At 41.6% G+C, this 12,336-nt stretch overlaps 1 protein-coding gene across 1 annotated transcript in view; it reads left to right on the forward strand.

Annotated features, from left to right (window-relative positions):
• Positions 1 to 12,336, forward strand: part of fer1l5 (fer-1 like family member 5) — an 88,245-nt gene that overhangs the window by 40,839 nt on the left and 35,070 nt on the right. Inside the window, 8 exon segments of the mRNA XM_062961235.1 lie at positions 1,523 to 1,696; positions 4,601 to 4,733; positions 5,148 to 5,225; positions 8,039 to 8,220; positions 8,357 to 8,518; positions 10,417 to 10,515; positions 11,618 to 11,779; positions 11,956 to 12,121. Of these exon segments, the coding sequence (XP_062817305.1) occupies positions 1,523 to 1,696; positions 4,601 to 4,733; positions 5,148 to 5,225; positions 8,039 to 8,220; positions 8,357 to 8,518; positions 10,417 to 10,515; positions 11,618 to 11,779; positions 11,956 to 12,121 (1,156 nt within the window).

Here is a 12,336-nt window from a genome sequence, read left to right on the forward strand (position 1 = left end):
ACATAGCATTACTACATATTGAACTGCTTTTTCTGTCAAATTTGTTGTAGAACATGATGTTTTGGTGCTTAATTTGTAAAATAATAACCTAATTTGATATTTAATAGGCTTTTCCTTAATCCCTCATTATCCAACATATTCACTTATCCAACATTCTGCCGGCCTGTTTATGTTGGATAAGTGAGACTCTACTGTATTTGTTGGTTATACGACAGGAACAGGGCTGTGGTCTAACACTGACTTTATTTAAATCCAGTTCAGACCTAAGTAGGTGCGACACCACAATTCCTTTACTATATAGTTTGGAAAATATTTGTGGTTACATTTTGTATATATTTAAGACTATATGACAATAGAAATATAGAACATATATATCATTTACTTTAAACCATATTATATACAGTAGAGTCTAATCCAACACTCACTTATCCAATGTTCTGGATTATCCAAGGCATTTTTGTAGTCAATGTTTTCAATATATTGTGATATTTTGGTGCTAAATTCGTAAATACAGTAATTACTACATAGCATTAATCTGTAATGAACTACTTTTTCTGTCAAATTTGTTGTATAACATGATGTTTTGGTGCTTAATTTGTAAAATCATCACCTATTTTGATGTTTAATAGGCTTTTTCTTAATTTCTGCTTATTATCCAAGATATTCGCTTATCCAACGTTCTGCCAGCCCATTTATGTTGGATAAGTGAGACTCTACTGTACCATACTTTTCCTTTTTTTATGTTCTACTGTGGATTATAGACATCTGCATGTATAGTCTAGTGTCCAGATCAAGAGAAGTAATAGCACATTTTACTCATCATTCTCACACAGATACTACATTCATTCTACATGCATACAATACCAACCCTTTTTCCTGCTTCTGAAGAAGAGATCCACACGTGGCCCACGTTGAGCTCTCCACAAATCTGCTATTCTGCTGATACACCATCTTCCTCTATCCCTCACACGTTCCAAGAGGAAAGTGTCTCTTTATGTAGCATTTTCTGCTGTTGTTCAAGAAGTTGTAAATGACTGACAGCTTGTTTCCCATCTAAAACAATTCTGGATTTCCTTCTTAATGTAAGGAACCATTGTGTCGACTCCCTTAACTTAAAGAGTTATTATCTTTGACTATGTAAACATGTTGTTTTCAACCACAGGTCAGCAATATCTGTCAGCCATTCTCATCAGCAACTTTTTAATCACAGTTCAGCAGTTTATGAATTCTTTACCTCTTTTTGCAGTCTTCCAGGCTTCTTTCTTCTTAGGATGGTGTTTTCGGTCTTCGCCAGACTCTAATCATACAATTTTATTCAATCCATGCACCGCATTTATCACATCGAGAGGGCTTGGATAGTGTCTTCCTGCATGATGAAAAGGGCTTGGACTGCATGGCCCTTGGGGTCCCGTCCAACTCTAGGATTCTATCAAGTAAAGCACTGGGGAAAGAAGGTTTATCTCATCACCCAATTCTTGGGTTTCCTTAGCTGCTTCTTACTTCTCTCTTTCATTACTTGCAGCACTCAGAAACCAAGGTGAAACCGGACACATGGGAATACGCTCCCATGACAGGATGGCGGTTCCATCTGCAGCAGCTTCCTGGCGACACATTTCGGCGGAGATGTTGGCGAAGGAGACTCGTCCCTGTAGCACCCAGCCATGGGGCCCCCATCTTCCACTTGGAGGGCTCACTGGTAATAATAATAATAATAATAATAATAATAATAATAATAATAATAGTTCCTTGACAAAATTGAAGGAAAAGCTGACAAGGAAAAGACCTGTCTATGGCTCACGAATGGGACCCTGAAGAAGGAGACAGAAGGCCTGATCCTTGCAGCCCAGGAGCAAGACATCAGGACAAAGGCAATTCAGGCCAAGATCGAAAAATCAGCTGATGACCCAAAATGCAGACCCTGCAAGGAAACCAACGAAACCATTGATCATATCCTCAGCTGCTGTAAGAAAATCGCACAGACAGACTTCAAACAGAGGCACAACTATGTGGCCCAAATGATTCATTGGAACTTATGCCTTAAGTACCACCTGCCAGCAGCAAAGAACTGGTGGGATCACAAACCTGCAAAAGTATTGGAAAATGAGCACGCAAAGATACTGTGTCATAATAAAATAATAATAATAATAATAATAATAATAATAATAATAATAATAATAATTTTATTATTAATAGTAATAATAAGTTTATTAACCACCCTGAGTCCTTCTGGGGAGAGAGTGCAGTCTAGAAATAAAGCTTTATTATATTATCATTATTGTTATTATTATATTGTATGACACAGCAAACAAGACAGATATGCTGGATTTCGTATCACAAAATCACAAATCACAAGTGTCTAGGACTGTGTGATGTATTTTCGGATGATGCGCGCAGATCCCAGTCGGGTGGCCCTTTGCAGTTGGCAGATCGTAATTTTGTCAGTCTGTTGTTTCCAAATGCCGGCTGAGATCTTTTGACACGGCACCCAGTGTGCCCATCACCACCGGGACCACCTGCCCTGGTTTCTGCCAGAGTCTTTGAAGTTCAATCATGAGGTCCTGAGAGCGGCTGAGTTTTTCCTGTTGTTTTTCGTCAATGCGACTGTCACCTGGGATGGCGACATCAATGATCCAAACCTTTTTCTTTTCCACAACTGTGATGTCTGGTGTGTTGTGTTCCAGAACTTTGTCAGTCTGGATTCGGAAGTCCCACAGTATCTTTGCATGCTCATTTTCCAATACTTTTGCAGGTTTGTGATCCCACCAGTTCTTTGCTGCTGGGAGGTGGTACTTGAGGCATAAGTTCCAATGGATCATTTGGGCCACATAGTTGTGCCTCTGTTTGTAGCCTGTCTGTGCAATTTTCTTACAGCAGCTGAGGATATGATCCATGGTTTCGTCGGTTTCCTTGCACAGTCTGCATTTTGGGTCATCAGCTGATTTTTCGATCTTGGCCTGAATTGCCTTTGTCCTGATGTCTTGCTCCTGGGCTGCAAGGATCAGGCCTTCTGTCTCCTTCTTCAGGGTCCCATTTGTGAGCCAGAGCCAGGTCTTCTCCTTGTCAGCTTTTCCTTCAATTTTGTCAAGGAACTTTCCATGCAATGTTTTGTTGTGCCAGCTGTCAGCTCTAGTTTGTAGTGTGGCTTTCTTGTACTGATTTTTTGTCTGCTGTGCTTTGAGGAGTTTCTGATTTTTGACTTCAATCAAAGCAGGTTCTTCACTTTGCTTTACATATTCTGCCAGGGCATGTTCTTCTTCTTTGACTGCTTGTTTTACTTGTAAGAGTCCTCTGCCCCCTGATCTTCTAGGCAGATATAGCCGGTCAACATCACTGCGAGGGTGCAGTGAATGATGAATGGTCATGAGTTTTCTTGTTTTTCTGTCCAAATTGTCCAGTTCCACCTGTGTCCAGTTTATGATGCCAGCAGTATATCTTATGACAGGTATGGCCCAGGTGTTTATGGCCTTGATGGTGTTGCCTCCATTGAGCTTGCTTTTGAGAATTTTTCTGACCCTTTGTGTGTATTCTTTGCTGACCACAGTTTTCACATGTTCATGCTTGATGTTGTCTAGCTGTAATATGCCCAGATATTTATAGGCCTCTGGCTGGTGACACTTTATTGTTTGGCCATTAGGCATATTTATGTCCTCACTTTCAATGATTTTTCCCTTCTTCAATGCCACTGTCGAACATTTGTCCAAACCAAACTCCATGTTGATATCAGTGCTAAAAATTCGGACAGTGTTGGTCAGAGACTGGATTTCTGTTTCCGTTTTCCCATATAGCTTCAGGTCATCCATGTACATCAGATGTGAAATTTTGTGAGATTTCTTAGATGTTTGATAGAAATTAGATGTTTGATAATAATAATAATAATAATAATAATAATAATAATAATTATTATTATTATTATTATTATTATTATTATTTATTCTTGTATCCCGCCACCATCTCCCCGAAGGGACTCGGGGCGGCTTATATGGGGACGAGCCCAACAGTAACATAGGTTAAACACAGTAGATCGACAGGAACACATTGCACCTTGTTTTGGGAAATAGGCAGCGGTATTTGGCCACAGTCAAGTCTTTTAGATAATTTGCTGCATGGAAAGGCCCAACACAATGTATGGACAGGGCACTTGGGGAGCAAGATACATATGAGCGAGAGCACAGCTCACAAAAGGCAATGTCCCACAGTCTCTGTTTGATTGATTTGAGAGCCATGTCAAAACGCAGGTGAGCTAGGAAGGATACGGAAAGGCCGATGGAAGAGGCTTTCTTAGATCTTGAACCAGTTGCTTATATGCTCCTTCCTCCATGCTTTGCCTAAAAACAATAAAATAAATTATAAAAAAGTTAGAATATTCCTGCCTCTTCCTGCTTTTAATCTGTTTTAAGAGCATAGAATTATGATTAATTATAACAATATGATGAAAATATTCTGCTTATTTATGAGGTTCAGAGACTCCATGCTGCCCTTAGCATCACATACCTGGGCTATTTGAGCCTCGTTTGGATCAATTAAACAAAACAACAGCATCATCAACAATAATGTATTTTTCGCAAGTAATATTTTTTATTATTTTGTTCCTCTTTTTCAGGGTGTGGAAGTGGAGGAGGAGGGGAAAAAGAAAAAAGGGGAAGCCGAGAAGAAAGAGGGGAAAGAAGTTGAGAAACAGCCTTCTCAGAGCCTCTTGAAGATGAACACACCTCTCCTTTACTGCATTTTCAAAAGTGAGTCGTCTACACTGCAGAATTAATCCAGCTTGAGACCACTTGACCTGCCAGGGCTCAGTGCTGTGGAATCCTGGAGTTGCAGTTTGGTGCGGCAGCAGCAGCAACCATTGGCAGAGAAGGCTGGAGTCCTTGTAAAACTACAACTTCCACAACTCTACAGCATTGATCCAGGGCAGTTAAGTTGGTGTCAAACTGCATTAATTCTACAGTGTAGATGCACCCTCGGTTTACTGTTAGAAAGAGTTGTAATCTGGGGGAAGATCGATACCCCCAAAATGCATTAGTCTAAATGGCATGAGAATTATTATAATTATTAGTATTATGTTTGTTATATCTCGCTTTTTCTCTCCTCAAAGGATACTCAATGCAGCTTTCTAGAAGTAAAACTGACATTAACTCTCCTCCTTTCAGGTCCTGTCTACTTCCAGTTACGCTGCTACATTTACCAAGCAAGGGATCTTGTAGGAGCTTCCACCAAGGGCTCTGCAGGTTTGATCCCCGTTATATATAAAAATAGAATAATAATAATAATAATAATAATAATAATAATAATAATAATAATAAGAAGAAGAAGAAGAAGAAGAAGAAGAAGAAGAAGAAGAAGAAGAAGAAAAAGTTCTGACCCAAGAAATACCATAGTTGTGCTAGATGACCTAGAAAATGCCTAGAGATTACATACTTTGTTGGAAGTGGCCAAATGAAACCATGGATAAGGGAGGTCCTACTGGATCAGGAATTTCCAATTACAGTAGAGTCTCACTTATCCAACACTCGCTTATCCAACGTTCTGGATTATCCAAGCCATTTTTGTAGTCAAAGTTTTTAATACATCGTGATATTTTGGTGCTAAATTTGTAAATACAGTAATTACTACATAGCATTACTGCGTATTAAACTACTTTTTCTGTCAAATTTGTTGTATAACATGATGTTATTGTGCTTAATTTGTGAAATCATAACCTAATTTGATGTTTAATAGACTTTTCCTTAATGCCTCCTTATTATCCAACATATTCGCTTATCCAACATTCTACCGGCCCATTTATGTTGGATAAGTGAAACTCTACTGTATTTTAGTTTCAATTCTAGTTGCATATTCACAAATTTACATGCAAACTCTTTTCTCGAGCTGGTTCAGGTTTTCCTTGTGTCCTTACGGATTACATTTTTCCAGCTTAGAAACACATGAACCCTTCTTTTTTTCTTTTTTTTTACATAAATGATCTTTATTGAATATTTCCAAAAAAAATACATGAGACAAGCAACAATAACAACAACATAAGGTTTAAATAAAGGAATGAAAAAACACAAACAAAAAGCAGAGAAATGGGGAGGGGGGAATTTAAAAGGACCTCCGGTCCATTCCGCAGGTAACATGTTTCCCTTTGTTCCTTTCTATTTCAGCTTATACACGCAACTTATCACTCCCTTGTTCTTCCCTTTTACCATATTTGCATTGTCACAGAAGACTATACAAAGCTGATCTGCCAGTTTTCCTGGAGATAGATTTTTACAGGCGACCAGTCCGTCTTATATCTTCTGTTCTGCTCTCGCAGCAGAAAAGTCAATGAGTCCATGTCCATGTATTCCCTTAGTTTTATAATCCATTCTTCCATGGACGGACTGTCTTTTGATCACCACCTCTGGGCCAAAAGGGATCGTGCCGCTACCGTTATATAAAATAAAATTATATCTCTATTTCTCCCTAACTCAAAATCTGTGATGTTTAGTAAATAATATTCTGGTTTAAATTCATATTTTATCCTTAGTATTTTTTTGGAGTGTTTGTGGATTTTTTTTCCAAATTCCTTTCACGACCTTACAGTCTCACCACATGTGGAAGAAAGTCCCCTCATTGTCACCGCATTTACAGCATTTCTTATTTTGGTTCTTATAGGATTTTGTCAGGCGTGTTGGAGTTAAGTACCAACGGAAAAACATTTTGTACCAATTTTCTCTCACCATTATCGATCTAGAATACTTTATTTTAACCCTCCATACAGGGCCCCTGGTGGCACAGTGTGTTAAAGCGCTGAGCTGCTGAACTTGTGGACCGAAAGGTCCCAGGTTCAAATCCCGGGAGCGGAATGAGCGCCCACTGTTAGCTCCAGCTTCTGCCAACCTAACAGTTCGAAAACATGCAAATGTGAGTAGATGAATAGGTACTACTCCGGCGGGAAGGTAACGGCGCTCCATGCAGTCATGCCAGTGGCCACATGACCTTGGAGGTGTCTACGGACAACGCCGGCTCTTTGGCTTAGAAATGGAGATGAGCACCAACCCCCAGAGTCGGTCACGACTGAACTTAACGTCAGGGGAAAACTTTTACCTTTACCTAACCCTCCATAATTTCTCCCAGTCTTCTAACATAATAGAGTGACCTATGTCTTGTGCCCATTTAATCATGTAATCTTTTACCCCTTTTCTTTCTGTATCCCACTCAAGGAGTTTTTGGTACATTCTCTTAATCCCTTTTTTTCCCCTCGCTCATTATCTTATCCCATATTGTCTCTTGCACCATAAGGTCTTTTTTTCTGTCTTCTACATAACATTCCCATATCTGTCTATATTGAAACCAGGTCAGGTTTCCATCTGTTTTCTTAAGTTCATCTAATGGTTTTAAACTCCAAGCATTATTCTTTTTTTCCCCCAAAAGCTGCTTATAAGTTAACCAGTTTCCCCCTGCTATTTCTCTTATCTGATAGGTCTCCCCTGGAGAGATCCAGATTGGTGTTTTGTTGTGCAGGTTGTCCTTGTATTTATTCCAAACCTTTAGGAGTGCGGCCCTCACAAAGTGATTTGTGATTTTTTTTTTCAATTTTTGCTTTATTGTACCATAGGTATGCGTGCCATCGCCTCTTAATGTCATGACCCTCAAGAGTGAGGGCTTTTTTCTTAGTTAAGGTGGCCCAATCATTCACCCAGACCACTGTGCATGCCTCAAAATACAACTGAAGATTCGGGAGGGATAGACCTCAATTTTATTGGAATCTGTTAACAATTGAAAGCTGATCCTAGCATTTTTCCCGGCCCAAATAAACTATGTGATGTCCTTATTCCATTCCTTAAACCACATCGACCTTTCGCACTATATTATGATTCTTCTTTCCCTACCATGGCCATGGCTTCTTGAATCTTGGGCTGTATAATTGAGAGTGCTCAGTCTGAGAGCTATAACGTGTTTCACCCAATTGCAAAGCCCAAGATACTTAAACCATATATAAACTCATGGGTTGAAGACTTAACCAATGTCATTCCGAGTGCCAATCTCCCCATTCGTTGCCATTTTGTCTCTCCATCAGATCCGGTGGCCCACGTTTCCTTCGTTCACACTAGTCAATGCACTAAGATCGTGCATGGCACGCTGCATCCGCTATGGGACCAGACCCTCGTCTTTGAGAACATCTTGATCTATGGAGACCCACGGGCAACCGAGGAGGATCCACCGGTGGTGGCCGTTGAAATCGTGGACGCCGATCCTACGGTAAAAGCCTTTGTCAAACTACAGCTCCCAGGACTCCATAGCATTGAGCCATGGCGGTTCAAGTCGTGTCCAACTGCATCCATTCCGTAATGGAAATGCACCCATTGCCATTGTGTTTATGTGTTGTTGTTTTTAGAGCCGTTCTGAGCATTTCATGGGGAGGTGTCTGAGTATCCCCAAGGTGTACTTGGACCTCAATTTGCGGAGAATGCCACGTCTGCAGAAGCTTCGAATGATGAAGGAACAGACGGAGGCTGGTGAGCTCTTGGCTGCTTTTGAGCTTCTGTTGGACAAGAAGGTAAAGAGATTATACGGGTTGAGTATCTCTTACCCGAAATTCTGGAAGTGATTCGTATTTCAGATTCGGGAATACAGGCCATCCCCGAGTTTCAAACATCCAACTTACAAATGACTCCTGGTAAAGAACAGGAGTGAGACAACAGGAATTGTTATAATATTCTCGTTTTTATATTGTATTGCTGTTTTTATCTTTTTAGACTGTGAATTGTGTTTATGTTGTTATTTATTTTGTGCAATTATGTCATTCTGCCCTAGCAAATAGCAGAGACCAAAGTTCACCCAAAGTGGCAGAGACATCTGTTAAGTGTCAACAAGACCAGATAAGCCCTGTACCAGGCAACGTAAAATTAATCAAGGATTTGGTGTTGTCAAGAGGGAGCTTAAGGTAACCTGGTGCCGTGAGCGGGTGCTAATGGACCCTAAAAAAGCCTGGATAGGGAAATTCCTCAGTTAATGGGACCCCAGAAAGCCAAGATAGGGATTCCTTAGATAAGGCCTAATGGAGGGTCAGAGGTCTTGAAAGTAGCCTATGTTTTAGAAAAATGCAAAAGTAGCTTTTAGTAAAGTGCAAAGTAAGACTTTTTTGAAACTAATTGATGATGGATAATGCCCATATGGCGTATGTAGATGGCTGCAAAATGGTATAAAAAGCCCTGTGATTCTTTACTCATTACCCTTTTTTTCCTGGAGACAGGAGGGTCTATATTCCCTGTGGCCACTGAGAATAAACATTTGTTTTTCTGCAGCACTCGGAACTCTCTTTGTCTCATTACCTCAAACCTTTGTCTGCCTTTTCAATATTAGTGCTGTGCATTTGGGTAAAAGCTTGTCTTGTTTTGTTTCCGGCTTTCGTTGTGGAGCCTGATCTGTTTTCAGAAAGCCTCCCGAAATTGGGAGGGTTGTTTTCGATTGTTTTGTTTCGGGATGGAGGGAGGGAGGAGGAGAAAGAGAAGGAGCATGCATGCATGAAATTTCGGCTCCACACGAAAGCAGCCTTTTGTGTCGAGCTGAATTTTGTGCTTCCGAATAAATGAAAGACACAAAATTTGTTGTCGAAGGCTTTCATGGCCGGGATCACAGGGCTGTTGTGTGTTTTCCAGTATGTATGGCCATGTTCCAGAAGTATTCTCTCCTGACGTTTCACCCACATCTATGGCAGGCATCCTCGGAGGTTGTGAGGATATGAGATTGTGTACGGCAGGCATCCTCAGAGGCTCTGAGGATGCCTGCCATAGATGTGGGTGAAACGTTGGGAGAGAATATTTACTTATTTATTTATTTACAGTATTTATATTCAGCTCTTCTCACCCCGAAGGGTACTCAGGGCAGATCACATTGTACACATATAAGGCAAACATTCAATGCCATATACACATAGAACAAAGACAGAGACAGACACAGAGGCAATTTAACCTTCTCCAGCTTCTAGCTTTCCTGAGGGTATGCTTGATTCCGGCCACAGGGGGAGCAGCTGCTTCATCATCCACTGCGACGGCAACTTCCTCATTCCAACCGTGGCTGGGTGATTTTTATGGTGTCGTAAATTAGCCTCCCCACATATAAGTGGTACCTAAATTTCCTACTTGATAGATGCAACTATCTTTCGGGTTGCTTAGGTCAGCAACGAGCAGGGGGCTATTTTTTATTTTAATTGTCAGGTGCTCACCCCAACACGGGCTGGCCTCGAACTCATGACCTCTTGGTCAGAGTGATTTATTGCAGCTGGCTGCTAACCAGCCTGCGCCACAGCCCGGCCCCTGGAATAGGGCCATACAGCCTGGAAAACACTCAACAACCCTGAAAGACCCAAAAGACACGGAAGAAACAATAAGAATGAAGTTCACGCACATTTCTAACCTATATATCTTTATCCAGACTTTCTATTTCCCCCTCCAGGATGGATCCCTGGGAAAACACCCTCCTCCTGCCTGGAAGGACGGCCTCTACACCATCCCCAAAGAGATCCATCCCATCCTGAGGCTGATGGCCCTTGAGGTGAGCATTATGCGCATCCCACCAATGGGAAGAATCCGCAAACTCTTCAATGGGTGAATAAATGCTCAGGGAGAAGCAACCACGATACCAACATGTTCCGCCATTATTTATTTATTTATTTACAGTATTTCTATTCCGCCCTTCTTTCTCACCCCGAAGGGGACTCAGGGCGGATTACAATGAACACATATATACCAAACATTCAATGCCAACAGACAAACAACATACAGTATAGACAGACACAGAGACATTTAACATTTTTCCAGCTTCACGATTCCGGCCACAGGGGGAGCTGTTGCTTCACCGTCCACTAGTGGCTGTACTTCCTCATTCCTTTCCTCGTGTTTTGCTGCCAGTTTTATGGTGTAGTAAATTAGTCAAATTAGCTTCCCGCATAAAGCGTACCTAAATTTCCCTACTTGACAGATGCAACTGTCTTTCGGGGCTGCATAGGTCAACAGCAAGCCGGGTTATTTAATGGTCGGGGGCTTAACCCAACCCAGGCTTTGAACTCATGACCTCTCGGTCAGTAGTGATTTATTGCAGCTGGTTACTAGCCAGCTGCACCACAGCCCGGCCCATGTTTTACCCACATCATATGTTTCCAGACACAATTCAAAGAAATTGTGCTTGGAAATGTTATTGCACTTGCGCCATTCTTGTATGTGTTCTGTGGTTACCCAATTTGTCATTGAATGGACACTAGGTCTCATCCACACCATGTAACTATAGCACTATGATTCTGCTATATCTATTGCAGTGTAATCTGTGAAATTTTGGGATTTGCAGTGTAGGGATGGGCACTTAAAATTATCAGCCAGATTGATCTCGAACCTCACAAAACTGCTCATCCCAGGACTCCAGGGAAGGCAGTTGTGGCATTAAAAGTGGCATAATAGTACTATAGGGTCAGCGTAACTCAGAAATGACTTGAAGGTGTGTAAATGTAGAAAGGTAACTCATTACTTTTCAAAGTAACTTCCCAAACTCTGCACGGACTTCCAACCAGCAAACATTTGCCGAATTACAACATACATTTCCAGTATCTGTCCCTCTATCTACGGACCTGTTTTTCAGTCCTGTTGTCTGTGCTCTTGCCCAGATCCTGGCCTGGGGCTTGCGAGACATAAAGAACTACAATCTGCTAGCCATCAACAACCCAAGCCTCATTGTCGAATGTGGAATGGAAAGCCTTCACACCCCAATCATCAAGAACTTCCAGGAGAACCCCAACTTTCCCATTAACATTTATCTCATGAAAGTGGTGAGTGCATCTACACTGTGTAATGAATGCAGTTTGATGCCACTTGAACTGCCAGGGCTCAAGGCTATGCCATCCTGGAAGTTATAGTTTTCCAAGGTCTTTGGCGTTCTTTATCCAAGAGGGTTGATGCCTCGCCAGACTACGAATCTCACCAAACCCATCTCAATCTCCTTTAGTACCTGCCTGTGGATGAAGACTACGCGCCTCCCATTGAGCTGAAGGTGATCGACCACCGAGAGTTTGGATATAAGCCGGTCGTGGGCCACGCCAGTGTGCAACCCCTGCGCCAGTACTACTGCGATCCTTGGGCAGAGAAGAAGGCCCACAACCTACCTCCCAGAGGTATCAACTACTTATAGCTTCACTATTTAGCCTTAAAAGGGGATTCGGTCAGGACTTTCTTGATAGGGCTGGACTAGTTACCTTGATGGAGACATAGAGCCAAGAACTTAGGGATATTTTTTTTCGTGTCAGGAGCAACCGGAGTTGCTTCTGGAGTGAGAAAATTGGCCGTCTGCAAGGATGTTGCCCAGGGGACGCCCAGATGTTTTGATGTT

This window comes from Anolis carolinensis, unplaced genomic scaffold, assembly GCF_035594765.1.
Source record: "Anolis carolinensis isolate JA03-04 unplaced genomic scaffold, rAnoCar3.1.pri scaffold_8, whole genome shotgun sequence".
Classification (NCBI taxonomy): Eukaryota; Metazoa; Chordata; class Lepidosauria; order Squamata; family Dactyloidae; genus Anolis; species Anolis carolinensis.